Genomic DNA, 26,107 nt, shown 5'->3' on the forward strand with positions numbered 1-26,107 from the left:
CTCAGTGTCCAGTTTAGTGAAGACAAATGCAGTCATACCCAACAGCCTGCAATAACCCCCACCGTTATGGAGGCGCAAACGTTTTGAGGTGTTGATTCAACGGTTTGCTCATTTTTAGGGTTGTACTTTGTGCTGCTGTTGAACTTTATTGTATTCTACTGACAGGTGTTTCACCTCATACGTGTCAATAAAGGTAGAGTAAGTGAATGCAAGAAAAAGTACTTCTACACCTGTGATTATATACTTTGATAAACCAGGGCTCAACACTAAATTTTAGAAGTGGTTGCCATGTTGCCCATCAGGCATCAGCTTTTGGTTGCCAAAACTGAAAATCGGGTTGCCATTTTAAGTCATCTTATATTTAGATTTATTCAGATAAAATGCAGTTATACATCAGCTCAGACAAATGTGACATAAAATAAATAAAACTGTCTTACAGTAATCAAAGGAAACATTTTGTAGTTTGTGTTTTATCTGATACGTGGTGTCAGTTAGTGTGTCCGCCCTCATTCCTGGTAAACAAAATAGCAGTAGGTCAGCTGTAGTCACAAGTAACACCAGTAACACGAGTAACACCAGTAACACCAGTAACACCAGTAACACCACTGATGGCAACCAAAGGCCAAGACTGGGTTGCAAATTTCTCAAAATGCTTGCCAATGGCAACCCTTCTTTTTTTGTGTTTATGACTGGAACATATGACAGAACACATTCATCAACATTGGAAAAGGAAGTGTGGAGATCCGATTAAGAGCAACGGACCTTGAGACGATCGGCACCAACGGCCAACCACCCAGCAAGACCTGCCGGACAAAACGCCACCGAAAGCAACTGCTCAAGGGAGAAGAGCCCGAGATGGAAGCTACGCTAACCCAGCTAGAACCTAAGAATACTCCACTACCCAGCATGCTCCTGGCTGTCTGATGTACGAAAATAAGCTAGAGGAAATAAGACTTCAGGCAAACCCAGCAACAGGTCGTCGGTGATTAAATGCATGACAGGAAGGCACTACTGTTTGTTTGTTTGTTTGTCTTGTGTTTCTTGTTGCATAATGACAATAAATGATCCTTGAATCCTTAAATGATGCACTTGCCTGTACAGTTTTTGAAGTTCCACGGCCATAGCTGAAAGGTCCACATATTCACTGGTGCAGGTCGTCATATACTGAAACCAGAATTCAACATCAAACAGGGTCAGGTTTAACTACAACATCAGACATTTAGACCCAATCTCTGATTGGATTGAACAGGAAAAATAACATTGAAAAAGCATCGTGCACTTCATGCAAGAACAAGAGGGATATTAGATTTACATGACATCGCTGCTTTTGTCTCCCTCATATCCTGATGGCCGGCAGTTACCATACACTACATGTCGTTCACCAATTCACACACATTCAGAGGGTTCATCCCAAGTCTCTTTACTGCATCCCCGTTTCCCTCGCTTGCATCTTTTCTGCGTCTTAGTCCCTCCCACCAGGGATGCATGGAGAGACGCAAGGAAACCATGCGAGGAGAGAGGAATCGAGGAAATATGTTGTAAGAGAAATGAGACGTCCTCTTCTCTGTATCGTCACGTGAAGCAACGCCTGTTTCTGATGACGGCGGGTCAGCTGATCACAGCTGGATCAGCTGATCACAGCTGATCACAGCTGGATCAGCTGATCACAGCTGGATCAGCTGATCACAGCTGATCACAGCTGGATCAGCTGACAGTCTGCTTTAACAGCTGGAGTTTGTGTCTGTGTACATGATCAGTGTACTTGTACTAATAAAGACACAGTAATCATCACTGTCAAAGTAGAGGTGTGTTCTTTCTGTAGCCGGTTTATCAAACTGCATTGAGTATTTAATATACTGTTCTGTTTATAAGAGAAGGACTGATTTCTACAGCAGAATGAGTTTGTCCTATTTATGAATTAATTGCATCTGTATGTTTTGAAATTCTGATTGTGACGTCATTATTAAATAACCCAGAATATGATTTTGGTTTCTCTTGAATACTGGAATAAATGTATTAGGCTCAATGTTTCAGGGGAAATTTAAATGACATAACTCATCAAACCCGATCAGCCTCACGTGACTGAATGAAATGATGATACATGACACAATCTTTTTGGCTTGTTTGTGAAATCAATACCTCTGAACTCATTACATACATCCAAAAGCAGAAGAAGGAGGATTCGTACCTGCTCCACTCTCTGTCTGAGCCGACTGTCCAGACAGCCGCCGCTTCTGTTCTTCATTCCTGTGCTCCTCTGATCCTGCAGCAGGACAGACTGCAATCACAAATATAGCACAGCACGTATTCTACACTCCTGTTGTTTGGGGAGCAATGACATCAGCAATACAAAAACAACCAATCAGGAAAGGGTTTTATTGGCATAACCAACTCACTGACCTGATCTGTGTTCCGTATTAAACTGGAACACTGAGAAGGAAAATCCTTCATATTAGGCCGTGATTCCTATTTTGTATAGTTCAGAATAGGCTTGTTAGATTTATAAGCAGCCTCACTGTCTGTCTCTAGGATAGCTGGGATGATAATGATAAGGTAGTAATAATAATAATAATGACAGACCCCCCCATACTTATAGAGAACACAAACTGGGTCTTTGTATAGAAAGAGCTAAAGTCAGGATTCCAAGAAACTTCCTGGAGAGATCGATAAGACTGCAGAACTTTCCCAAACTTCGATAAATATTTCAGCTGAGTCTCTTCATCATCAGTTATTCATCACATACACATCTTCTTATTCTAGCAGTCAATATGAACAGCTCGCAGAAGATTTCAAAATGTACACACATGATTGTTCAGCAGGGATAAAGACTATTAATCAAGAACCAACTGAATGATTTAACAACAGACATATATATATTGGTATTAATAGATAAGTCATATAGTCTATCACATCTCAGTAGCTTGAGCCCAATAATATGAGGGATTAAGGGGGAAATTACTTTGTATGAATACTGTCATCCGTTATCATTTGTTAAATATCGCTTTGACGTTCACCAAACATTCTTTTAAGAAATAACGAACGGAGAATAGAAGGCACAAAACGCCATCACCCGCTGTAATGTGTTAGCAGAGCGGATTCAACCCAAAGACGAAACATAACAAAGTTATTTACCTCAACAGAAACACCACCACGTCGGCAAGTGTGACCAATTCTTGTGTTGTGACGGTAACTTGATTTAACATTTAGCACGTGGACGTATTATGGGTCCACGGTTTGTCAGCGCGACGACCCCGGAAACGAACATTGTTCTTCTTCGTCTGCTTCCTTCCTCTTCTTCTTCTTCTTCTTCTTTAGTTTAATGGCAGGTTGCAACCGTTGCTTATAACAGTGCATACCGCCACCTAATGTAGTACGAGTATGTAGTATTATTGTCACTGGATGATTTTTGCAGGTTTGCAGCCACAATAAGTGCAATCAGTCAACATCAAAATAAGACATAACAATACAAAGCAGTACAATACATATGGGGTCAGATCAGTCTCAATAATTGCAAATGCACACAGAAAGAAAAAAGCGCCAAAAGCGCCGCCCAAACGCGCCCCGCTAAATAAATAAAGTTGATTTAGGATTTGTATAAAAATAATGATTCATTAATAATCCCCTTCGATGGCACCTTGCATAATGACTCCTACCCTATAAATTGGTGAATGACATGTAATGTAAAAAAGTGTCTCCATCATAAATGCTCCGATGACTAGAAAGGCGATAAACACATACAAGTACATTCACCATTTAGTTACCAAGCTTGAACTGAACATACTTGTGTTGGAAGTGCTCAATTGTCAGTCTCACGTTAGCTTGATGCACAGTTCAGTTTCGCTCTGTAATGCTCCGCTATGTGAGTGAAGGTCCGGTACCGTGGTCTATGTTATTGATTGTCAGTGGTATTTCCGTTGACTATTGCAGTAACACGCCGTTGCGCTCATTAACCACTTACAATAGTTTGTTTCACATTGACTGATGCGACTCGAGGATTCAAGGATCATTTATTGTCATTATGCAACACAGGGATGCACAACAAAATGCAGTTGTAGACCAATTGCAACACAAGAGAATCATGACAAATAAAACGAAACAAAAACAGTAGTGCATTGTCCTGCTGCTCTCCATAAATGGATCGCTGGAGACCTGTACTCTGAAGGCGAGCCGTCTCTGTTTCCGACTCTCGACTTCCTCTACTCAACTTTCATTATTAAAGTTGGAGAACGGAACAAGCTGATGTTTTGGTGCTCTGAATTGCAGTGCACGTGTTCATTCAATGAGACAACAACAGACAAAGCGTTGACCGTGATTATCGAACAACGAACTCACACGTATCAGAACACATTTACATGAACACAAGTAGAGCGATGAGGTGAGGCAACACCCCTAAACTGACAGTGTTCATGATACAACGTGAACAATGGCAGATTCATTACACTTCGTGCACGGACCCTCAATCTCGTTTTTACCCAACTTCTGTATTATTATTATTATTATTATAATTATTATTATTATTATATGTATCTTCTAATTTATTTGTATCAAACAAAAAATAAGCTATTTTAATTGTAGCTTATAGTTTCGTTCTGGTGTAAAACGCTTTATTTATTCTTGCTATTTGTTTTTTTTATGTTATTGTATTTGTAAACTCAGGTCTACTTTAAATTGAGAACAAACACCTGTTTAAGAAAAGCGTTGAGACTATTTGCACACACGCTCACTTTCACTTCCTCGTCGGGTTATTTTAGGGTTACTTCCTCGTGTTATGTTGTAGGCCTGGTGTGACGGTGTGACGGTGTGACAGTCATGAACGACGGCCACAGAACAGAAGCACAGGCGGAGGTTTCCCGACAGGAGCTTTATGAAGATTACGTGAACTATTACCTTCAGCCATGTCCGGAGGTTCGGCCGTGCTGCGACCCCTCGTTGCTGAAGAAGGCGGCTCAGTATCTGCTGAGGGAGCCGGAGCCCGGAGACGCTTTCACCGTGTTCCCGTTCTACCGGGCTGTACGGCAGGATTGTGTATCACAGAGCACACACGGAAGGAAACATCTGCACGCTTTTATTAAAGCCACCGAACTGCTGGAAACTCTCTGCGTCAATCTCTTCGTTCAACCCTGGAAGAAAGAGATCAAGACACTGAAGGTGGCCGCCTTCTTCTTCTTCTTCTTCTTCTTCTTCTTCTTCTTCTTCTTCTTCTTCTTCTTCTTCTTCTTCTTCTTCTTCTTCTTCTTCTTTCGTTTGTTTTTCTTCAGCCACTGCCTTTCAGGTCACTTTGATTACCCGTGTTTACGGGTAATTCAACGTGAATTGAGGAATACTCAACATGTAAGCATTGTATCGGATTAAATGATGAAGTTATACTTCAAGTTATACTAGTCAAACCTGCCTTAAACGAGTACTTCGTATTGAATTGGGACACAGCTAGTGTCTCCATGGCACGAGTTGTCCACCAGAGAGCGTTGACAATTATGAAATCATTTTTTAACTATAAAATGCCCACTCACTACATCATCTTGGTCACAAATCTTTAATAACCGCATTTTAACGATCCTTAATAATCTCCTGTTTCTTTATTTGATAATGAATAATATAAATGTATTTCTTTTTCTCTGTGTCTCTTTCAGACGTTTACAGGTCCATTTATTTACGGTCTCCTGCCAGTTCTCAGCAGTTCTACCATTCAGTCGGTCCTGGGCTCTATTGGCTACCTGCCCCATACTGATGCTCCACAAAGGTAGGGGACAAGGACAATAAGAACCAGAACAAGAGTGACGGTAAAGGCTTTAGACATCGAGCAATAAGATGGAGCAGGGTGTCTCCCTGCCAGGAGAAACACACCACACACACACACACACACACACACACACACACACACACACACACACACACACACACACACACTTGTAGACAGTGAATTAGGCCTGAACTTTGGTCAGGTGAGTTAGACTTAAGATGTCTTGGCAAAGCATGTCAAGCACCTAAGATATAATACGTCAAATGTACAAGTGTTCATATCTTCTCTTTTCAATTTTTAAAAACAGGAAGTAGATTGCTGTTTAGTTAAAAATATATAAATATATTTTTCTTAATATATAAGTCTGTGTTTGATACTTAAGATCTTCTCTATAAACTCAAACAGACAGTTCGTGGAAAGTTTAAAAAGTTTTATTTTTCCAGACTTAACGTTAGTTACAGCGCTGTGGGTCTCTCTCTCTGTCTCTCTCTCTGTCTCTCTCTCTCTCTCTCTCTCTCTGTGTGTGTCTCTCTCTCTCTCTCTCTCTCTCTCTCTCTCTCTCTTTCTCTCTCTCTCTCTCTCTCTCTCTCTGTGTCTCTCTCTCTCTCTCTCTCTCTCTCTCTGGTGGAGAGCGTGGTGGTAGAGAGCGTGGTGAGCGTTGCTAAATGTTTGGTGATTTTTTTCAAACGTTTCATCTTTTTTTCATACATAGTTCACTGTGTGATTGACTTGTGGTGATATTTTTGTGTGATCAGTGGTATTTTGGCGGACAGAAAACCGTGTTTCTTGTCGGGGATGGCGTCCTCTGAGACGCCGTCCCTGTCGCTGAGACATGGAGTTCGGGTTCAGCCCGACCCGTGTGTCCCGGTAGAGGCGGTTCTCCTGGCTGTGGGGGACCGTGTGGGACACGTTAACCTGAGCTATGCCTCCAGGATGAACAGAGGTGTGGTGGTGTTTCTAAAAGAGGAGCGTTTTGTGGCGGATTTAATATTGAGCGGCGTCACGCTCAACGGCGTGTATCTGCAGGTTTCCCCGCTCGCAGTGCCCTCCACCCGGGTCACCGTCTCCGGTGTTCCCCCGTTCATCTCCAACCAGGTGTTGGAGCGGGAGCTGCAGCGCTTCGGGAAGCTGGCGAGCAGCTTCAAAACTGTGGGTCTGGGCTGTAAAGACGATAAACTGAAACATGTCCAGTCCTTCAGGAGACAGGTGTTCATGTTCCTTACCGGTCCTTCTCAGACGCTGGAGGTCTCCTTTAGGGTGAAACACGGGGAGGGACACTACATGCTGTACGCTAGCACAGGTAGCATCAGGTGCTTTGAGTGTGGGGATGTGGGGCACAAGCGGACCGCTTGTCCTCGCAGGCCGGCCGAAGGGCGCCCCGAGCCGGGGGCCGTACCGGCGGAGGAGCTCGATCACACCGGGGCTCCGCTGAATGACGAGCCGGCGGAGGTCGCTGCTCCGGGGGGGGGGGGGGGGCGATGATCCGCCGACCGAGGAGGAACACAGCGGGCAGACAAACAATCAGGTCGGGGAACAGAGAGCTGATTCAGGCGGAGAAAAAATGATCGATGACAACTCAGCTGTTCTGAGTCTCACAACAGAGGGAAGGAAAGTAGCAGAGGAAGCACTGACAGCAGGAGAAGACGAAGGAATCAGGGAAAGTGGAGCAGGCAGCAGTAAAGGGCCGACAGCTGAAGCTGACCAAGGTCAGGCTGCTGGTCCAGAGCAGGCTGATGTTGCAGAGGACAGCAGCTCTCGGACTGAGCGACCGGAGCCAGAGGACAGCGTGGAGGAGGCAGCCTCCACACGTGATGAACCCAGTGGGTCCAACAGCCAGGTGTCCGGTGGGGAGGACATGGAGGATGACTCTGAGGTAAACATGTCTGCTAGTGGAACCTCCAGCATAAACATAGACCTGTATACACTGGAAGAAATCAACTCATATCTGGATCAAACATTTAATAAGAAATCTGTCAGAATAAGTGATTACTTCAGTGATGTCACCAAATTCCTTCGATCAGTCCACACATGGAGGCACCTTCTGGAGGAGAAGAAGCGTTTCCGTCTTAAAAAGCAGATCACTCTCCTTCACAAAGCACAGAAAGGTAGAACTGTTCAACAGACGAAACCCTGATGATCATGGTCTCCACAGTGTCTGTGTCTCTGTCCTGCTCTCTGTCTCTCTGCTCTGACCCCTCAAAGCAGAGCCTCAACATCACACCGTTGAACATCACCGGTGGAGAGATGGACAGAACCGGGCCTCAGTACCTGAAGTCTCCACTGAAGTCAAAGCCACTGAGATGCTCTGGGCAGCGTCTCCTCATGGAGGTGTGAGCGTTGCTTTAAACAGCTGCAGGCTGGAGTCAGAAGAAGCTCTGGAAGCTGCTTCGCTCCATCCAGCTCAGATTCTGGGGGTCGTCTACAAGACGGGGAACCGGACTACGGATCGGACGCAGACCTGGTCTTGCTGGACGACGTTAAAGAAGAAGAAGTCTGCTGATGGGAACCGATGAACCGCGGTGCCTTCAGGGGACGATCCGGTCTAACGGATTGGAAACTATTGGACATATGAAATCTAAGACTTTTTCTGAGTCTGTTGTACTTTTTGATCTTTAGTTCAGGTTGAAAGTTCAACTTTGACTGATGACTGAAGTAAAAAGATGAGTTTCATGTTTGATATGTATGTTTCTGTGGTTGGAGGAGTTGTTTTATTTCTTATTTATTTGAATTCATGACGTGACAGTAATCTGTTCTGGATCAATAAAAGGTTTTTTTAAAAATCAAAAAAAATCTCTCTCTGTCTCTCTCTCTCTCTCTCTCTCTGTGTGTGTGTGTGTGTGTGTCTCTCTCTCTCTCTCTCTCTCTCTCTCTCTCTCTCTCTCTCTCTCTCTCTCTCTCTCTCTCTCTGGTGGAGAGCGTGGTGGTAGAGAGCGTGGTGAGCGTTGCTAAATGTTTGGTGATTTTTTTTCAAACGTTTCATCTTTTTTTCATACATAGTTCACTGTGTGATTGACTTGTGGTGATATTTTTGTGTGATCAGTGGTATTTTGGCGGACAGAAAACCGTGTTTCTTGTCGGGGATGGCGTCCTCTGAGACGCCGTCCCTGTCGCTGAGACATGGAGTTCGGGTTCAGCCCGACCCGTGTGTCCCGGTAGAGGCGGTTCTCCTGGCTGTGGGGGACCGTGTGGGACACGTTAACCTGAGCTATGCCTCCAGGATGAACAGAGGTGTGGTGGTGTTTCTAAAAGAGGAGCGTTTTGTGGCGGATTTAATATTGAGCGGCGTCACGCTCAACGGCGTGTATCTGCAGGTTTCCCCGCTCGCAGTGCCCTCCACCCGGGTCACCGTCTCCGGTGTTCCCCCGTTCATCTCCAACCAGGTGTTGGAGCGGGAGCTGCAGCACTTCGGGAAGCTGGCGAGCAGCTTCAAAACTGTGGGTCTGGGCTGCAAAGACGAAAAACTGAAACATGTCCAGTCCTTCAGGAGACAGGTGTTCATGTTCCTTACCGGTCCTTCTCAGACGCTGGAGGTCTCCTTTAGGGTGAAACACGGGGAGGGACACTACATGCTGTACGCTAGCACAGGTAGCATCAGGTGCTTTGAGTGTGGGGATGTGGGGCACAAGCGGGCCGCTTGTCCTCGCAGGCCGGCCGAAGGGCGCCCCGAGCCGGGGGCCGTATCGGCGGAGGAGCTCGATCACACCGGGGCTCCGCTGAATGACGAGCCGGCGGAGGTCGCTGCTCCGGGGGGGGGCGATGATCCGCCGACCGAGGAGGAACACAGCGGGCAGACAAACAATCAGGTCGGGGAACAGAGAGCTGATTCAGGCGGAGAAAAAATGATCGATGACAACTCAGCTGTTCTGAGTCTCACAACAGAGGGAAGGAAAGTAGCAGAGGAAGCACTGACAGCAGGAGAAGACGAAGGAATCAGGGAAAGTGGAGCAGGCAGCAGTAAAGGGCCGACAGCTGAAGCTGACCAAGGTCAGGCTGCTGGTCCAGAGCAGGCTGATGTTGCAGAGGACAGCAGCTCTCGGACTGAGCGACCGGAGCCAGAGGACAGCGTGGAGGAGGCAGCCTCCACACGTGATGAACCCAGTGGGTCCAACAGCCAGGTGTCCGGTGGGGAGGACATGGAGCATGACTCTGAGGTAAACATGTCTGCTAGTGGAACCTCCAGCATAAACATAGACCTGTATACACTGGAAGAAATCAACTCTTATCTGGATCAAACGTATAATAAGAAATCTGTCAGAATAAGTGATTACTTCAGTGATGTCACCAAATTCCTTCGATCAGTCCACACATGGAGGCACCTTCTGGAGGAGAAGAAGCGTTTCCGCCTTAAAAAGCAGATCACTCTCCTTTACAAAGCACAGAAAGGTAGAACTGTTCAACAGACGAAACCCTGATGATCATGGTCTCCACAGTGTTTGTGTCTCTGTCCTGCTCTCTGTCTCTCTGCTCTGACCCCTCAAAGCAGAGCCTCAACATCACACCGTTGAACATCACCGGTGGAGAGATGGACAGAACCGGGCCTCAGTACCTGAAGTCTCCACTGAAGTCAAAGCCACTGAGATGCTCTGGGCAGCGTCTCCTCATGGAGGTGTGAGCGTCGCTTTAAACGGCTGCAGGCTGGAGTCAGAAGAAGCTCTGGAAGCCGCTTCGCTCCATCCAGCTCAGCTTCTGGGGGTCGTCCACAAGATGGGGAACCGGACTACGGACGGACGCAGACCCGGTCTTGCTGGACGACGTTAAAGAAGAAGAAGTCTGCTGATGGGAACCGATGAACCGCGGTGCCTTCAGGGGACGATCCGGTCTAACGGATTGGAAACTATTGGACATATGAAATCTAAGACTTTTCTTGAGTCTGTTGTACTTTTTGATCTTTAGTTCAGGTTGAAAGTTCAACTTTGACTGATGACTGAAGTAAAAAGATGAGTTTCATGTTTGATATGTATGTTTCTGTGGTTGGAGGAGTTGTTTTATTTCTTATTTATTTGAATTCATGACGTGACAGTAATCTGTTCTGGATCAATAAAAGGTTTTTTAAAAATCAAAAATCTCTCTGTGTCTCTCTCTCTCTCTGTGTGTGTGTCTCTCTCTCTCTCTCTGTGTCTCTCTCTTTCTCTCTCTCTCTCTCTCTCTCTCTCTCACCTCATATTTACTTTAAATCAACACTTACACATAATAGTGTACTAGATTATGGGTCATTAATGTGGTGAACACTCGTCTCTCATCGTTTCCTCTGTTTCGTTGTTTCTGTTCTCACTCGTAGCTCTGCTGTGGCTGAAGTCTCTGTCCTACTGGAGAGCATTTACTGCTTTTGTTCCTTTACATTTTATCTGCGGACTTCACAATAGTTGTGCAGAACAAAATAAGCATTAATAAGGACAGGAACAGAAGAAGAGCTTGATAGCTGAAGGCTCTGGCTCCCATCGTACTTTTTGAGACTCTAGGAACCACAAGTAACCCCTATATCCTTGTAAATGTTTTCAATCTCATTTGATCTTAAATGTTCACATCACATTTGGAAACTGGGGGGTTTGAGGTTGCACCAACTAAATCAGGGAGTGAATCTTGAAGCAAATGGGGAAAGTTACCAACAGGTTCTGTCATTTGGTCCGCTCGTCTCATCACCTTTTGTCTTGTTCTCTTTAGTTGTCCTCTAAACTGTTTGATGTATTTCAGTGAATACAGACTCAGTGAGGATGCTAACCCAGACAGGGCCATGCTATTGGGCTTCGAACTGCTGCTGGCCAGGGTGGAATGTGACCATCTCCTGGAGATCTTGGAGAAGGACCAGCTGGGACCACAGGTAAGATCACAACCATGTTAAATATTTGCCTTTTAATGACATACGTTAAGTTTTAGAAATGCAATTAACAAAAGAAACACTTAGATCACACATTTGGAGATATATAAACACACACATTGTCAGTGTATCTCATTAGCATGGAAAATAAACACACTGATAGTGATACTATGTATCTAATATGTTGTACTCTGTTATTTTATTGTATATTTTGTGCATTTTTCATACTTAATATTTTTATTTTTACTCTGTTACTTTGTTTGCTGAAGTATATCTTTGCTGCTGTAACAAACAATAAAGTATCTACCAGTCCTCCACCCAACACCTATATGTAAATGAATGGCAGCCATAGGATAGGGTTTACAGTAGATCACTGTCATTTCATGGCTTTCATGTGCTGTAACCTTACACTGCAGGAATTTCTGGAGGTTCTCCAGAGGAGAATGGGGTCTACAAAACTGGATGAACCTACAGAGAAGAAGACAATAATAGGACAGAAGGAAGAGGAGAACAAGAAGATGGAAGAGGTATATATATATAAAAGAGGAAGGGAACAGTGCAGACGTCTGGTTGACTGTGTTGAGAATGGGGACATAAAGAAAGAAAGAACAGGAGTGGGACCAGAGAGCTATGAGAACTGTAATGTCATTTCAACATGGCAGCACACAATGAGAAGAACTAGACAGCTTTCACTTTAAACTCTAGTCCATTATGATTCAGGTTTATGATTTAGATAGAAAACATATTCAAATTATTTTCCAAAGTTTTAAAAACTATTTGAACAAAGTAATGGGATGTAAACAAATGATATTTAAAGGTGCTATCAGTAACATTTTAAGTGGTTTTAAAAACAGCAGTGTCATTAAATACATGAGTTGAAATTTGATAAAACTTTACTAAATTTACCTCACATTTTACTTGAGAAAGGAAACACTGCTGGATGCATACAGTTTACAGATATACAGAGGAATCAGCTTGTAATGATGCGCCTGAGTGCAAGAGTTTTTTTATGTTTCCTACTCGCGTAAACACACACACACACACACACACACACACACACACACATACATACAGATGCGCGATAGCACACAGTAAGACAGACAACTTGGATTTTTTATTTCAGACTTTCATACTATTTTGTATGAACAAGTGATATAAAACTAGATAAACTTGGGTAAATTATTGCAATATTGTTAAAAAATAGGCTTTTCTTTTTTTTTCGGGCATATTTGAGTATTTATTTTTCTTTCTGTCACCGCCCCCATAACTGTTGGATGGGACCTGTTGGGGCCGGGCTCCGCCCCATCCCCGGTAGCTAGAGCTCTATTTGGGTCACTCTAACTGTTCCCTTTTGAGCAGGCGACATGGGGAAGGAAGGATGGGTCACCAGTAACTAAAGGTAAAGGGTCTGGGGGCGTCCCAAAGCTGGACCACTCCGTCAAAAAAAGAACAACCAAACACAAATTGTCAATAACTACAAAATGAAACGATAACATGGTTGACCCTGCAGTACTGATCCTGCTGACCCGTTCTGGAGCTCCCTGAAGGTGCTGCCAGGGGACTGCACCTTATTTTATATTATCATTACTATTACTATTATTACTGTTGTTATTGTTATAGTGTATAATAATACGCGTATAATGATTATTGATATTATTACGTCATTTATGATATTTGCTCTTTTATTTATTTACTATTTTTTTTTTTTTAATTAGTAAATAAATAAAGTGAATAAAGCTTTTACATAGCTTCATTCACTGTTCCTATCATCCTCTTGTTGTTCTGTTATTGTATTTTGTCTAGCAATAAAATAAAGAATGATCAGGTGTATAATGCATGTCAGCATACATCATCATGACCCAGCCTGACATGCCAGACTGAAGAACCAGGATAACAAACATAACCAGTCTTAACAAACTAACTGCACCCTGTACTGAACTCAGCTTTGTTTTATTTCGCCAGGTACCTCTGTGTTTGGACATCAGGCCTGCAGTGAAGCCCCAGCCCAAGCCTCGAAGCTGCCGTCTCAGTGGCATAGACCAGTCCATTATGGAGATGCAGATGACCTACCCAGACCTCGCCTTCAGGGGCCGTCCTCTGCTACCGGACAAACCTCAACGAGCAAACGGCAGCAGTAAGGACGTTCACACTGTTAGCGCCAATGATAACAGTGGCGACGGTGAAGCTGCCGAGGTTCCCAAAATAGAGTCCATCAAAGGCACCAAAGTCTCTGCTACAACTATACGCAGTAAAAATGATGGCGGCAAAGCTGATGAAGTTTTTGGTGACGATCGCAGAGGCAGTGGTTGTAGTGACAGGAACAGTGGCGGATCCGCCGCCGCCGGAGATGGAAGCAGAGATGATGGTGAGCTCAGGGGTCCTCAGGCCATTTCTCTGCACATCACACTGAGAGCTGCATCCACAGCAGAGCAGAGCCTGAAACATGGAGAGGCTCGGCCCACAGCAGAGCCTCCTGCCTGGACACAGCAGCAGACGGTAGCAGGTAACACACTCGCGCATCTAAAGCACTACATTTCAGGTAACATATGGACACAATTTCAAATATATTGAGCACTGAATACCAGAAGCTGTAGCTCAAATTTCTATTCCATGAATGAGGAGTCCATTTATTTAGAAGTGGGCTAAAATCCTCCTATGACAGGATACATAATCTCATAATAATGTAACAGTTTATGGATAAAACAAGAGAGAACCAGAGACATTGAAAGGATAGCTACCACAGTATGAACTGTATGGCAAAATGTCAGTCTACTGTTATTACGGACTCTCTTTTCGAAGAAGAAGAGTCTCCCTCTATGCACTTACGTTTCATTTGTTGATTATTTTGTTACTTGCTGTACTGTCACTGTCATAAATATGAAACTCTGATTTTTACAGACCTACAAAATAAGAGACCGGCCAACTCAAAGCTTCCCTCTTTGAGCTCCATGGACGAGGAGCAGGAACTAAGGCAGCTGGCAGAGAGCATGTGCCAGTTCCACGTGCAAGAGACCAAAAAGGAAGTGAAGAGAAAAGAAGAAAACAAGAGGGAAGAGGGAAACACAAATAAAGAGAGGAGCCAGACAGAGAGAGAGGCAAACACAGAGGCAGAGGAGGAGAACCTCGGAAAGCCAGTGATGACAGGTCCAGCCCTGAGCCATGCTGCAAGTAGATCCTCTCAGTTTGATCCTGCAGTGATGGAAGAGCAGAAGCAGCACACTGTGTGTCACCACTCAACACTGGCCGTCGGTACTAAAGATTGCCAGAGCTGTAAAGGAGGAGACGATACAGAACAGCAGGAAGTAGAGGACACTGTGAGAGCAGAAACAGGCAGAGATGAGGAGCAGCTGACAAAAAGCTTTGTTATAGTCGAGCATCACAAGAAATAACATGCTCTCAGGGCTAGTTTACACGTACTGCGTATGGAAATGATCAATAACAAAACTACTGAGCAAGTCAAGACCAATACAAGCTGTTATCAGTCTATAAACCAAGAGTTAACGGTGCACTAAACGAGTCGTTTTAATTATTTAACGCTCATCCTTGTTGGCTTGACTTATGGCTGTAAAAAGATTGTAGTATTCTAAAGAAAACTAAAAACTGTTAGTTACAGTGAAGGAACATCCTGAGTTTATGGGTTGACAGCAGTGAAGTGGGTAATGTTGCAGTGGTATCTGTTGTCATTGGAGTCCACTAGGATATAAGGTCATTATAATATAAGATAATTGGAACTCACCCCAGTCACTGCTCCTCATAAGGGACAAAACTAACAATTGTTTACCGCCACAAGTCAAGCCTAAAGGGAATAGACTTTCGGTAGAGTTGTCCAGACAAGATGCTTTCACTGGCACATTCTATAAAAACTTAATAAACTTGTTTGAATAAACTCCAATGCAAATTTGACCTCCTCACTTGTACTCATACGTGTCTTACTTGTAGAAATAATTGAAAGGAGCAATGTATAAATACACAAATGACTAGCCAGTCAGCAAGTTCTGTAAAACGTCTTTCCCAATAAATGTCTTAGTACGAGCGACGGTGTCCCTCTGTGTGATTTCACTTGAGGGACTGTATTTGTGTTCTTGTCTTTTCTCAGATCGACGTCGGTGGAGCTTAGCTGAAAAAGGCCGATGTCTCATTCTTCCATGGGCCGTCACAGCTGAGCAACATTACAAGTAGAATCTGATAACACTTTGGTAGAAGTTTGCTTAAGTTGCCAGTACTGTCAATCAGCAAACCACACCCACATAGTCCTCCTGAAGCAGATTCGTGTTATAAACGTGTTCTGTGGTTTAACTGTCGAAATGTACTGCTATAAATAAATATTTGATCTCCGCGGGTACACTCTACAGAGTATTACATGCTGAGATCTAATCTCATGTACAGCTTCAGTTTAGGAAGTCTTCATTTCATTTGAATCTTTTTCACCTTTCAGTTAATGGACCTTAAAATAGACCCCATGGATAAATGACCAAACAGGCGTGGAATGACTGAGCAGTCTTCTCCGTCTCTTAAGAATAAGCTGTTGTGATTGTGGTTAGCTATGGGCTTCTCATTGATCTGCTGTGGCTTGGATTATAACTCACTATGGACAGAAGCATCTGCCTAATGAATGAATGTTAATGTCAAATCACAGCGCCGATTCGTAAGTAGATCCTTTAACATTTAGTACATATATGTTTTTCTTAATTTTTCCATAACACTGCAGATTTAGCCCACATTAAGTTAAGCAAAACAAATACAAAATATTTCACAACAAATGAGTTGTGCCTGAAGAAAACAGAGCCTCACAGGTTTCTTTAGAAGATATTCTTCTAATAAGTTAAGATTCATGATTCAAGTTGTTCATTAGTACAATCGTGAAATGCTTTTAATGACAAATTGAAATCCTTATAAAAGGAAATTGTTACCAAAACTGAATTGTTGTATTACTGTGGGTCATTTTAAATACATACATTGGACAGTAACAGGAAAAAAAATCGCACTCAAATAATGGCCTAAACAGGGTTACTCTATCAGCACAAACGCATCAGGACAGGCTTGCACGGTGGCCCCTGCTGTCAGTGTATGAATGGGTGAATGACGACGTGTAGCGTTAAAGCGCTCTGAGTGGTCGGTTTAGGTCCAGTCTATTTACTAAGAACAATGTTTTGCAGACTGATGACATAGAAAATTATTCTTTGATGGACAGAATCAGCAGAACAAAATATATTCCATCATTGTTACCATGAGCGTCTCTGGTGGTGAATGAAGCAGAGAGACTTACATTACATTACAGCTCAAGGACACACTGACATGAGACTAGTAGAGAAGGAACCGGGGATCGAACCGCCGACCCTCTGATTGACAGGCGGCCCTGCTCTCAGCTGCATTGAAGGCAGCTCTTGAATCCGGTTTTGCACATAAATATAATTTTTTAGGAGTTGTGAAATAAAACAAGGCCGATTAATTTCATTAAACCAATCAATGAGTCCAAGAGAATTAGTAAATAGTTTGGGAAATCAGGTGAAAGAACGATGTCATCAAGTATCCTGCCAATGACTTTCAAAAATGCAGAAAAGGCAGTTTGTGATCAGTTCGTCTCTCGTGTCAATGAAGGGGAAGTTACTCTACACCCAATGCAGTTTGGTTTCCTAAAGCATCATTTAGCCATCAAACAGCAAATAGACTTTTTTTAATAAATCAAAAGATTTGTTGCTGTTGGAGCTGTGTTTTTAGTTTTTAAGATGTTTTTATAATGTTTTACTTTCATAAAAAAAAAAAAAAAGATCTCTCTGCTGAACAATCATTGTTAATTTCCTTAAAAGAGCAATGGGAACATTACAATATGTGTAGGAATGAAAAAACTGCACTTCAAATTAATAGGAATATTCTTTTTATATATGGTCCTGAAAGCGTGTGTCAGTAATCAAGTGCCACTTCACCCCTTGATCTCTAAACATCTGATATTTGATTCTTCAACTAACATCTGACCACACAAAGGAGCAGAATATGCTTAAAATCAAACATGAGGATTACAGATGTAAACAAAGTTACCTTCCTTAAAAGGACACATTTAAACCCTACACGGTCGTCATCGTGACATTTTTTAAATTATAATAAATATACATAATAACTGTGTAACAGGTGGAATGGTGGTAGTTACTGACACGTGTACTGTCCTGAGGTCAAGAATTTCAATCTGCATTGACCACATCATGTGATCCGACTCATTGAGGTTTAGAACCCAAAACGCATCAAAGACAAGTTCTACGGATAATCTTTGAGTGCATCACATTACAGAGTGGAATAAACAGAACTTATATATAAAAAGTTTATATGTTTGTAATTAAAAGCTACTTATTTTGAGAATTAGAACACATCTTCGCTATGCTGTAGGTGCAACGTTGTCCCATGTAGAGACAAAATGATAATCTAAATCTTAGAATTCTGTGTGTGTGTGTGTGTGTGTGTGTGTGTGTGTGTGTGTGTGTGTGTGTGTGTGTGTGTGTGTGTGTGTGTGTGTGTGTGAGACTATATGTTATGTATATATCAGCGATAGCTTGCAGCTAAAATCTTTTCACGGTTTTCCTCAAATTGGTGCAGCATCTTCTGGGGGTCATGGTCAGCAGGAATCACCTGTGTACACACACACACACACACACACACACACACACACACACACACACACACACACACACACACACACACACACACACACGATTACAGCAGGACATCAATGACATTGCGTAACAAGAGGGATGAGGTGGAAACACATTTGGTCAGAGCTTGGTGGTAAAAGGTTAATCTGTTTGTTCAATGTCTACACAAACCAAAGCAAACAGCTGCCAGGGTGTGAACTGTCACTCACCAGCACAGGAGCCGGTAGAGGGGCGGAGCTACGCTTGATGAGCCAGTCCTCATACAGCTGGTGGATGGACTCCAGATACTCCTGGTGAACGGAATCAGATCAGGATCGGTTCATTTGCATTTATGTTTAATGTCGGCACACACAAGGAACATTTCAAACATCGACATAAAGAAACACTTTTCAAAAGGCTACATGTAGTTCCACATTGGCTACATGCCAATGTTGATTCCAATTACTTTCTGGTCAAAGTGCACCTTTCACCAGAATGCCCAATATTTTCCTGATGATTACAGAAAAGGTGGGAAGTAAATCCACTGGAGTTGTTTCCTTGATGTTTAAGAGCTCATCTCTAGTGGACGAGCTATCAGAGGTTTATCTTCACACTGATTTCCCTTTAAGTTAGTTGACAATGTTTCTTCTCTGTGAAGTGAAACCATACGTTTGAATGCGTGTCCTCACCAATGGAATTACTTTCTCCTCCTCTCTGCATCTCTGCTTTAACCTGTCGTGGCAGGTCTGAGGAGACGTCTGCAGGTAGACTGGAGCCAGAGGAAGAAAAGAAATTCAACCCGACGTGATTGTTGAACAAATTCAAATGAGACCGAGGGAGTACATCATGTTTTCATGAGCTGGAAATGACTTGTTCTGTGTAATTTCTGTGGAAGATGACCTTTTGTGGCAAAAGACTTGCAAGACAGGATAGGATGCCTGTAAGCACTCATCATCTCTTCATTTAAAGTCACATCCACAGTAGAATAAACCAACTTTAACTCAGACTCTGCTTCTGATTCCTGAACAAACATTTTGCCAATATATGCTTTCAGTCTAAAAATGATGGCAACATAAAAAACAAATCAAATTATTGTTTAATGTTATAGTTGGCATGGTTGTTATGCTGCCGTCATTGACAGACGACAGTGTGCGATTGTCAACCAGACAGGCGTAACAAGACAGACCCGATCTACATCAGAACAAAGTATGAAAACACCACCACGCTCCACCATACAGGTGGATAGCGATTATCATCGTTTAAAAAATACAGCTTTCAGTTTCCAGTCAATGTTCTTATTATAATGTAATTGTATTCTCTATGTTTCTATGAGTCTAAATTGTATAAACCTTAATCAAATGTGTGTTTGTTTTTCTTTGCAATGTGTAATCTCACCAATCAGATCAACAGGAACGGAAATCTTAGTTGTGATCCAATCAAACCACTCGCTGAGAACAGCATAGTCCACCTCGGGCATTTTCCCACTGAAAGAAACCAAACGATTATAGCTGCTGCGCAGTGAAAGAAGAAGGATTAGTAAACCTTGAAATCATGCGTCTCTAACTCACATAGCACAATGCCTGAGTACGCATTAGCATATTTACTCTACACCTCCAAACGCTCAAAGGTAGGTACAACATTCTCAGAATTTGTGTTCTTCATCTAGACAACATAGAGATGTCTGTATTTGATTTTCATAAAGATTAATTACTGAAAAACTGATGTTTAAAGAAGACAAAATGTTGTCTTTTTTTCATGAACATTGGATATTTGCAGTAGCTGTTCACAGTATCGTTTACAGTAAAGCGTTTTGATGCATTGTGGGCAAAATTTTTGATAATTGTACAAATCTGGCTGGATCGTTTGTGGAGGACAGTCTGGAACTGCAGTGGAGCAAGTTTGGTGTCAATTAAGAAAGAAAAATGTGGGATGGGATGGGTTTAATTAGTTTTACAGCTTTTGAGATGAACTTAATAATCCCTACCAATTTAAAATATAGAAACATTTCCGGTGGTGAAAGCACATATGGTTGTTTTGTAATGAATTTTCAAAGTTTTAAACTTTAGACGGTTGTGGTAGAAACATTTTCCATGTCAGTATGCTGTCAGAGTAAGTAATATGACAAAATGAACAATCTAAGTTTGCCAGCGAGCACAACGACTGTATAGACTGTTTAGGTTACTTTGGGCAATGCTATTTGTCAGGTGTTAAATCCCTACATAAGCAAAGAACACAGGAATTCAGTCTGCTTAACAGCGTTCCTACTGAGGTTTGACAGAATGAAATATATTGATATAGAATGAGTAAACCGTGACAGATAATGTTGATGTATTGCCCACGTGTAACGGTGTTCAATGTCCATAGTTCAGTACGTAGCTCAGTTTTTGGGTCACGGTTTGAACGTTTTTGGTTTGATTTATTTATTTTGTAAGTAAGTGAATAAGTAATAATACACTTATTGTATTCGTATTACTTATAGCACTAACTGTTTCTCTTGTTTCTGTACTTTGGCTCTGAGTTATGCTCCGCTTCATGCTCTTAGATGCTTGTTTGGAAAAGGAAATGTACTTATGACTTCTGGTGACTAGTAGTTCTTTTGATTACCAACGTTGATGCACTTATTGTAAGTCGCTTTGGATAAAAGCGTCTGATAAATGACTGTAATGTAATGTAATTTTGAATAATCAACATGCAACAGTTAATCATTGGCCTTCATTTTTACTTTAACAGTTAAGGTACTCAAATACTGGCATATTATCAACAATAAATAAATAATTAAACAACAAAAGTAAGTAACAGAAATGTCTAATGTAAATGCCTGTTTTGTAAAAGTATTTCTGATTCTGCAATGCTCCATCAAAAGACTCTAACCAGGTCATATTTCCTAAACCGGGCTGTAGCTGATGCTCGTTTGTACAGGGCAAGCACAATGGACTGACTCAATGCAAACGTGAACTCACATTGTAACGGACCTCAAGCACTTTAACCGTCTGTATGCTTTAAATCTGTATTGTCTACGATGGAGCATGAACGTCCCGTATGTTGTTACACCCCTGGTATTATATAGACATGAAGCTTGAACTGTTCTGCAACAGAATCCATCAAGCATGAGAGGTAAGCTGAAATGATATTCTATACATGCATTGATTCATATAGTGTTTTGTTCTGATCCAGGAGTGGACGTTTCTCAAACCACAGATACCTTCTGAAGAGGTTCTCCACAAAGATGTACTTGGCACTGAAGATGGACCTCTCAATCATCCTGACAGGGGCTGTCTGGAACCCACAAGAAACTACATGCAGTACAAACAGCTGGTTTTCTGATGAGCTCATACGTTTTGCATCGCCAGTCCACAACTACCAATGTGTCAGCAACACAGGTTGACATTGCGTATATTAACTAGTACACAATAAGACCGGTGTGTTTCTAGCGAACAGTGCACTCACCGTGGCTGACAGGTGTGTATCCAGCATGGTGAGTTGAACATACGTCTGCAGGGTGATGCCCCAGCGCTCAGGATCTTGGTACATCAGAGCCTGCATTGACAGAAACACACAGCTAACAGCTAACACGACCAGCACGGAAGATATACAGACGATGAAATGACTCCTGGTCAAACCACATAATTCGTGGTCTGATCGGATTTAAAAAGTCTGATTGTCAGGTCAATAGGATAACAAAAATTATAACGACACCGTCATGTAATACCAGAGGGTTGTGTCCACGGACGTTCCTCCATTTAGAGATTGGCTCTGTAAGGACCTGGAACCAAAAAAAGAGAAGCAAATTCATGAATGAACATTTCCAATGTCCAGGGTTGCCCAGTCAAGACTCAACAGTAACATTGCTGTACTGAAACAGTGGATTATAGAATCTAATTTTCATCTGAATGTGAAACCTCCTGGTGGGAGATTGCGCACACAAATCAACATTGTGCACAATATAAACTGTATAAGGACTTTGTTTTGTTGTACCTCTACATTGCTAGTTTTTTCAAAATACTCCAGACATGTCGTTTTCCCGCTGGCAATGTTCCCCTCAATGCAAATCTGAAACCAGTGACAGAGGAGACATTTGTTAACAGGCTGGTCCACAGAAACGATGAAGAAACGGGACATAGCTATGATATGAGCATGTGTTCTGGTATGTGACGCGTGAGGATTAGTATTTAAATCACTGTAAAATGGGTAATAATTGAAAACTAGAAACGGCAGCCATCATTATGAGTGTGTCTGCTGGTGAAAGGTAGAAAATGCGACCATGTGTGACTGTTTTGTTATGAATTTTCAAAGTTGCTGTTGTCTGCACTGTGAGGAATGACTCCAGGGGGGAAAAATAGATTATTAGATTACAGATCATACAGTGAAGACTCACCACTGATTTCTTATCCATCCCATTCTGCACCAGCTTGCCTTGGAAGGAAGACAACATAGTCAGACAAGACTTCACTTCCAACAACTCCCAGTGCTGCCTCTCTCAGATCAGTAGGCTACAGCGACGTCAGAGGAACAGAACAATGTTACAACACACAAAAGGTATGGTACGGTGTAGAACACAGTGAAGACATCTTTGTTGTGGCATTGGGTTGGAAATGAAACAATGACTGTGATGTAATATGAGAGCTTTAACATAAGTTTTTACATCTATATTTTACATATATGTGCATAATTTGTTGCCCTTTTTCTTCAAAAAAAAAAAAGTAAATTTGCTTAACTGGCTTATGTAGGTACTAAACCAAGTTTTGAAGAACCTCAATAAATAATAATTAAGGCTGGACTATCATTGTATGGGATGTACATAGACTGGTTAATCGCATAACGCTACTATTCACTTGCAATACCGGAAGTGCTGGAATAAAGGAAGAGCAACTTCCTGTTTCAACACGTAAACAACACGCGACGTTTCAAACTCGAGTGGACTCGTTTTCTCAAAAGACTCTCCAACGTAGAACCCGGTGTGTTTTCACCAAAGACTGTAAATGAGAAGGTTTGACGCCGTAATGCAAAACTAAACAATGCGCCATTCACGAGGACGGCTACGTGTTCTCTTCCGGTTTTCAACAGCTGCCCCGTAACTACGACAACAGACGCATCGGCGCAAAGTCGCCAGTTAACACGGTCCCTTGTTAAACCGTAACACCGGCTAACGACCGGCTAGCTCTTGTTTAACTGAAACATGATCAAATGGAAATAGACAAAAGTACGCTGCTAGGGCTGGGTATCGTACCTTTAGTTCGACTTCATTCAATACACATCACGTGAAATGAATATATATGTGTGTGTGTGTGTGTGTGTGTGTGTGTGTGTGTGTGTGTGTGTGTGTTGCATGTTATATACTGTGTCCCAGTACACTAACCACACGCGCCACTGACCTGTAGTCACGTGCGACGGGCTGCTGTGAGCTCGGCTCTGGATCAGTCTGAAGCACCCGGCAGATAAATCTCTCCCTCTATATCCAGCACCACGAAACGATTTAACCAGCACGAGTCTAACACACCTGAACATTAACGTTACACTACTGCCAGCCACCAACATAACGCTACACATTCATCGGCAGACCTTTTGTCGATGGCATGTCAAACAGGACTACTACTACTACTTCCTATTTTTCTTTTTCTTTTTCTTCTTCTTCTTCTTCTTCTTCTTCTTCTTCTTCTTCTTCTTCTTTCAGTTTATTGGCGGACTACAAACCAACGTTTAAGGTGCATGCCACCACCTACTGTACCGGAGTGTGTAACATCATGACTTTATTACAGTTTATTATTCATTTAAACACAATAATAATGTTTTTTATAAATTAAAAATGAAAACACCCCCCCCCCCAAAAAAAAGTCTGGATATTAAACCCGTTCCATTAAAAAAATGAAATAAAGCCCTTTTAACCTTAATGTACTGAAAGTAACATCTTCTTTTCTACTTTTACTTCTATCACTTCTCACTCTGACGGACGTCTGAATTTTGTTATAATTTCTACCCTTATTGTCATTATTCCATATTTCCTGCCAAGATGTAATTATTCCGTGCTGTATTACTGATTTTGCTTCTGCCCTCCCAAAACAAATTTCTAAAATATCATTTTTGTTTAATGCTCTTTTGTCAAGTTTATCTCTAACCTCAGTTCCCTCTATTCCAACATGAGCCGGTACCCAACAGAGATGCACATCTATTCCTAAATGTTGTGAGTTCAGTAATGACGTATGAACTTCAGTTAAAAGATCCTCTCGTACTGTTTGACCGGATTGTATACTTTGTATTGCAGCTGCAGAATGTGAACATAGAACTACTTTCATTGGTTTGACCTCCTCCACCCACTGAAGACTGATGATTACTGCTGTCAGTTCAGCTGTGTACACTGATAACACTGTTTGAAATTATTTTAACAGTTCCTTGTTGAATTCTGGAATGTATACGCCCACTCCTACATGATTATTATCTCAATGTTTTCATCCATCTGTAAAACTATTTATATAATTACAATAGCTTTTATTCAGGCAATCTTGAACCAAGTATTTAATGTTAACGTTCCTCTCAGTCCATTCTCTTCTCTTTTCTAATACCTCTAGATCTACCTTGGGTTGTGGAAATATCCATGGAGGAATGTTGCTACTAATAACTGCTGGACGATGCTGTCTGTCTGGTATCTAATTTGAACTGTTTCACTTTCCTGTTAATGTTACATCCAAAGCTTTTACCAGAGAATGTCCAGTACTCCCAACAGTCGATGCTATATTTCCGTTAAGTCCACCCTGAACTCTATCCAGTGTGATAGTGCTAACTTAGATCTCCTCAGATGTAATGGCACATTGATTCCACCAGCAATGCATTAATGGCTGTGGTTTTGACTGCTCCCAAGCTAAGTCGTATGGCTCTGTATTGTAGTCTATCTCATTTTTCAAGATGACTTTTTACTGCTGCTTCGTTTCAAGATGACTTTTTACTGCTGCTTCGTACACCATGCGACCATAGTCCATATAAGTTCTCATCAAAGCCCATATATACTATATATATATATATATATATATATATATATATATATATATATATATATATATATATATATATTGTATGAATGTAGCAATGCTGTACAATGTTAACCCCTGTCCATTACCCATTTTCTTTTAGGTAATCAGCATATAGCAGAACCTATATACAATAATTTTTCTCCATTTACATAAGTGGGAGGTCTGTAGTTTTTAGCATTGGTTGCATCTTTCCCTGGTTTAACGAATGGTGAAATCACTGCCATCTTCCACTTTTCAGGTATTCTTCCTTCAGTCCATATCTTATCAAAAAGTTTCAGCACTAATTCTAGAGTTCCCTCTGGCAGTTGTCTGAACATGGCATAACACTATTGGTCTTGATCCAGAGCAGAATATTTGCTTCCGTCTCATTTCCCTGAAAGTAAATTCCATATCCAGAGCTGAGCTGATATCTCCCTTTTTATCATAAACCTTTTCATTAACTTTTAAGACTTCTTCTTTCCTTAGTGTATGTATGTCTGTAAGGTGATCTCCACTGTGGACACTAACACTCGTCAAAAAAAAAGTTTGGCTTTTTCTATATCTGTTTTTGCTAAATGTTTTCCTTCTAGGACTGGTATCTTACTGGTTATCCTTCTTCCACTCATGTTTTTAATCATATTCCATACCTGTCCTACATCTCTCTCTCTCCTATTGAAGAACAAAACTGTCTCCAGGTATTCTTTTTAGCTGTTTCAATGATTTTGTGTGCTATGGCTCTCTTTCTTTTATAGTATTATAATAAATGGTCCACACTCAAGTTATTTCTGAGGTTTCTGAGAGCACTGCTTTTTTCTTTAATTGCCAAGTCGTCATTCCACCATGGCACACTTTTTTTATTCCCAGTTATCACAGTTTTTGGTATACTTTTCGATGCAGCTTCAGTTATCATAATTGTAACTTCACTATTACA

The 26,107-nt window shown here is 41.9% G+C and overlaps 3 protein-coding genes across 8 annotated transcripts in view; 1 reads left to right on the forward strand and 2 right to left on the reverse strand.

Moving 5' to 3' along the window:
• Positions 1-5,029, reverse strand: part of nvl (nuclear VCP like) — a 24,112-nt gene extending 19,083 nt beyond the window's left edge. For 2 of the 5 annotated variants that reach the window (XM_068717491.1, XM_068717487.1), the window contains exons 1-3: positions 3,133-3,320; positions 2,189-2,263; positions 1,094-1,164 (exon numbers count right to left, since the gene is read on the reverse strand). In XM_068717491.1, the coding sequence (XP_068573592.1) occupies positions 1,094-1,164; positions 2,189-2,245 (128 nt within the window). In that variant the 5' untranslated portion in view covers positions 2,246-2,263; positions 3,133-3,320. Of the gene's footprint in view, positions 1-1,093; positions 1,165-2,188; positions 2,279-3,132; positions 3,321-4,887 lie in introns of those variants that run through there. The other 3 variants (XM_068717488.1, XM_068717490.1, XM_068717489.1) reach the window with 3 other exon arrangements.
• Positions 4,219-15,589, forward strand: si:ch211-189a15.5 (sodium/potassium/calcium exchanger 1). Its single transcript, XM_068717492.1, has 7 exons — positions 4,219-4,375; positions 4,778-5,148; positions 5,631-5,740; positions 11,432-11,558; positions 11,972-12,082; positions 13,518-14,058; positions 14,454-15,589. The coding sequence occupies exons 2-7, from the start codon at positions 4,810-4,812 to the stop codon at positions 14,942-14,944; spliced, it is 1,719 nt and encodes a 572-aa protein (XP_068573593.1). The 5' UTR covers positions 4,219-4,375; positions 4,778-4,809; the 3' UTR covers positions 14,945-15,589.
• An 818-nt stretch (positions 15,590-16,407) lies between these two features.
• Positions 16,408-23,817, reverse strand: tk2 (thymidine kinase 2). 2 transcript variants are annotated; one of them, XM_068717495.1, is made up of 10 exons: positions 23,548-23,817; positions 22,551-22,588; positions 22,151-22,225; positions 21,885-21,938; positions 21,623-21,712; positions 21,378-21,451; positions 19,571-19,659; positions 18,865-18,944; positions 18,406-18,486; positions 16,408-18,173 (listed from the first exon to the last, which is right to left on the reverse strand). In XM_068717495.1, the coding sequence occupies exons 1-10, from the start codon at positions 23,720-23,722 to the stop codon at positions 18,087-18,089; spliced, it is 843 nt and encodes a 280-aa protein (XP_068573596.1). In that variant the 5' UTR covers positions 23,723-23,817; the 3' UTR covers positions 16,408-18,086. The 2 variants fall into 2 exon arrangements, with proteins under 2 accessions (XP_068573596.1, XP_068573597.1); XM_068717496.1 differs by having other exon boundaries at positions 22,551-22,665.
• Positions 23,818-26,107: the final 2,290 nt, after the last annotated feature.

Source organism: Cebidichthys violaceus, unplaced genomic scaffold, assembly GCF_023349555.1.
Source record: "Cebidichthys violaceus isolate CVI_PGR_0920_01 unplaced genomic scaffold, fCebVio1.0.p SCAF_212, whole genome shotgun sequence".
Taxonomy (NCBI): domain Eukaryota; kingdom Metazoa; phylum Chordata; class Actinopteri; order Perciformes; family Stichaeidae; genus Cebidichthys; species Cebidichthys violaceus.

Coding starts and splice junctions, on each gene's coding strand:
- si:ch211-189a15.5 (XM_068717492.1), top strand. CDS start 4,810: ATGAACGACGGCCACAGAACAGAAGCACAGGCGGAGGTTTCCCGACAG. Junction 11,559..11,971: donor AGGACCAGCTGGGACCACAG/GTAAGATCACAA, acceptor CTTACACTGCAG/GAATTTCTGGAGGTTCTCCA. Junction 14,059..14,453: donor ACAGCAGCAGACGGTAGCAG/GTAACACACTCG, acceptor TGATTTTTACAG/ACCTACAAAATAAGAGACCG.
- tk2 (XM_068717495.1), bottom strand. CDS start 23,722: ATGTGTAGCGTTATGTTGGTGGCTGGCAGTAGTGTAACGTTAATGTTC. Junction 22,226..22,550: donor GGATGGATAAGAAATCAGTG/GTGAGTCTTCAC, acceptor CACTGGTTTCAG/ATTTGCATTGAGGGGAACAT. Junction 19,660..21,377: donor GTGGAGAACCTCTTCAGAAG/GTATCTGTGGTT, acceptor GGTTTCTTTCAG/TGGGAAAATGCCCGAGGTGG.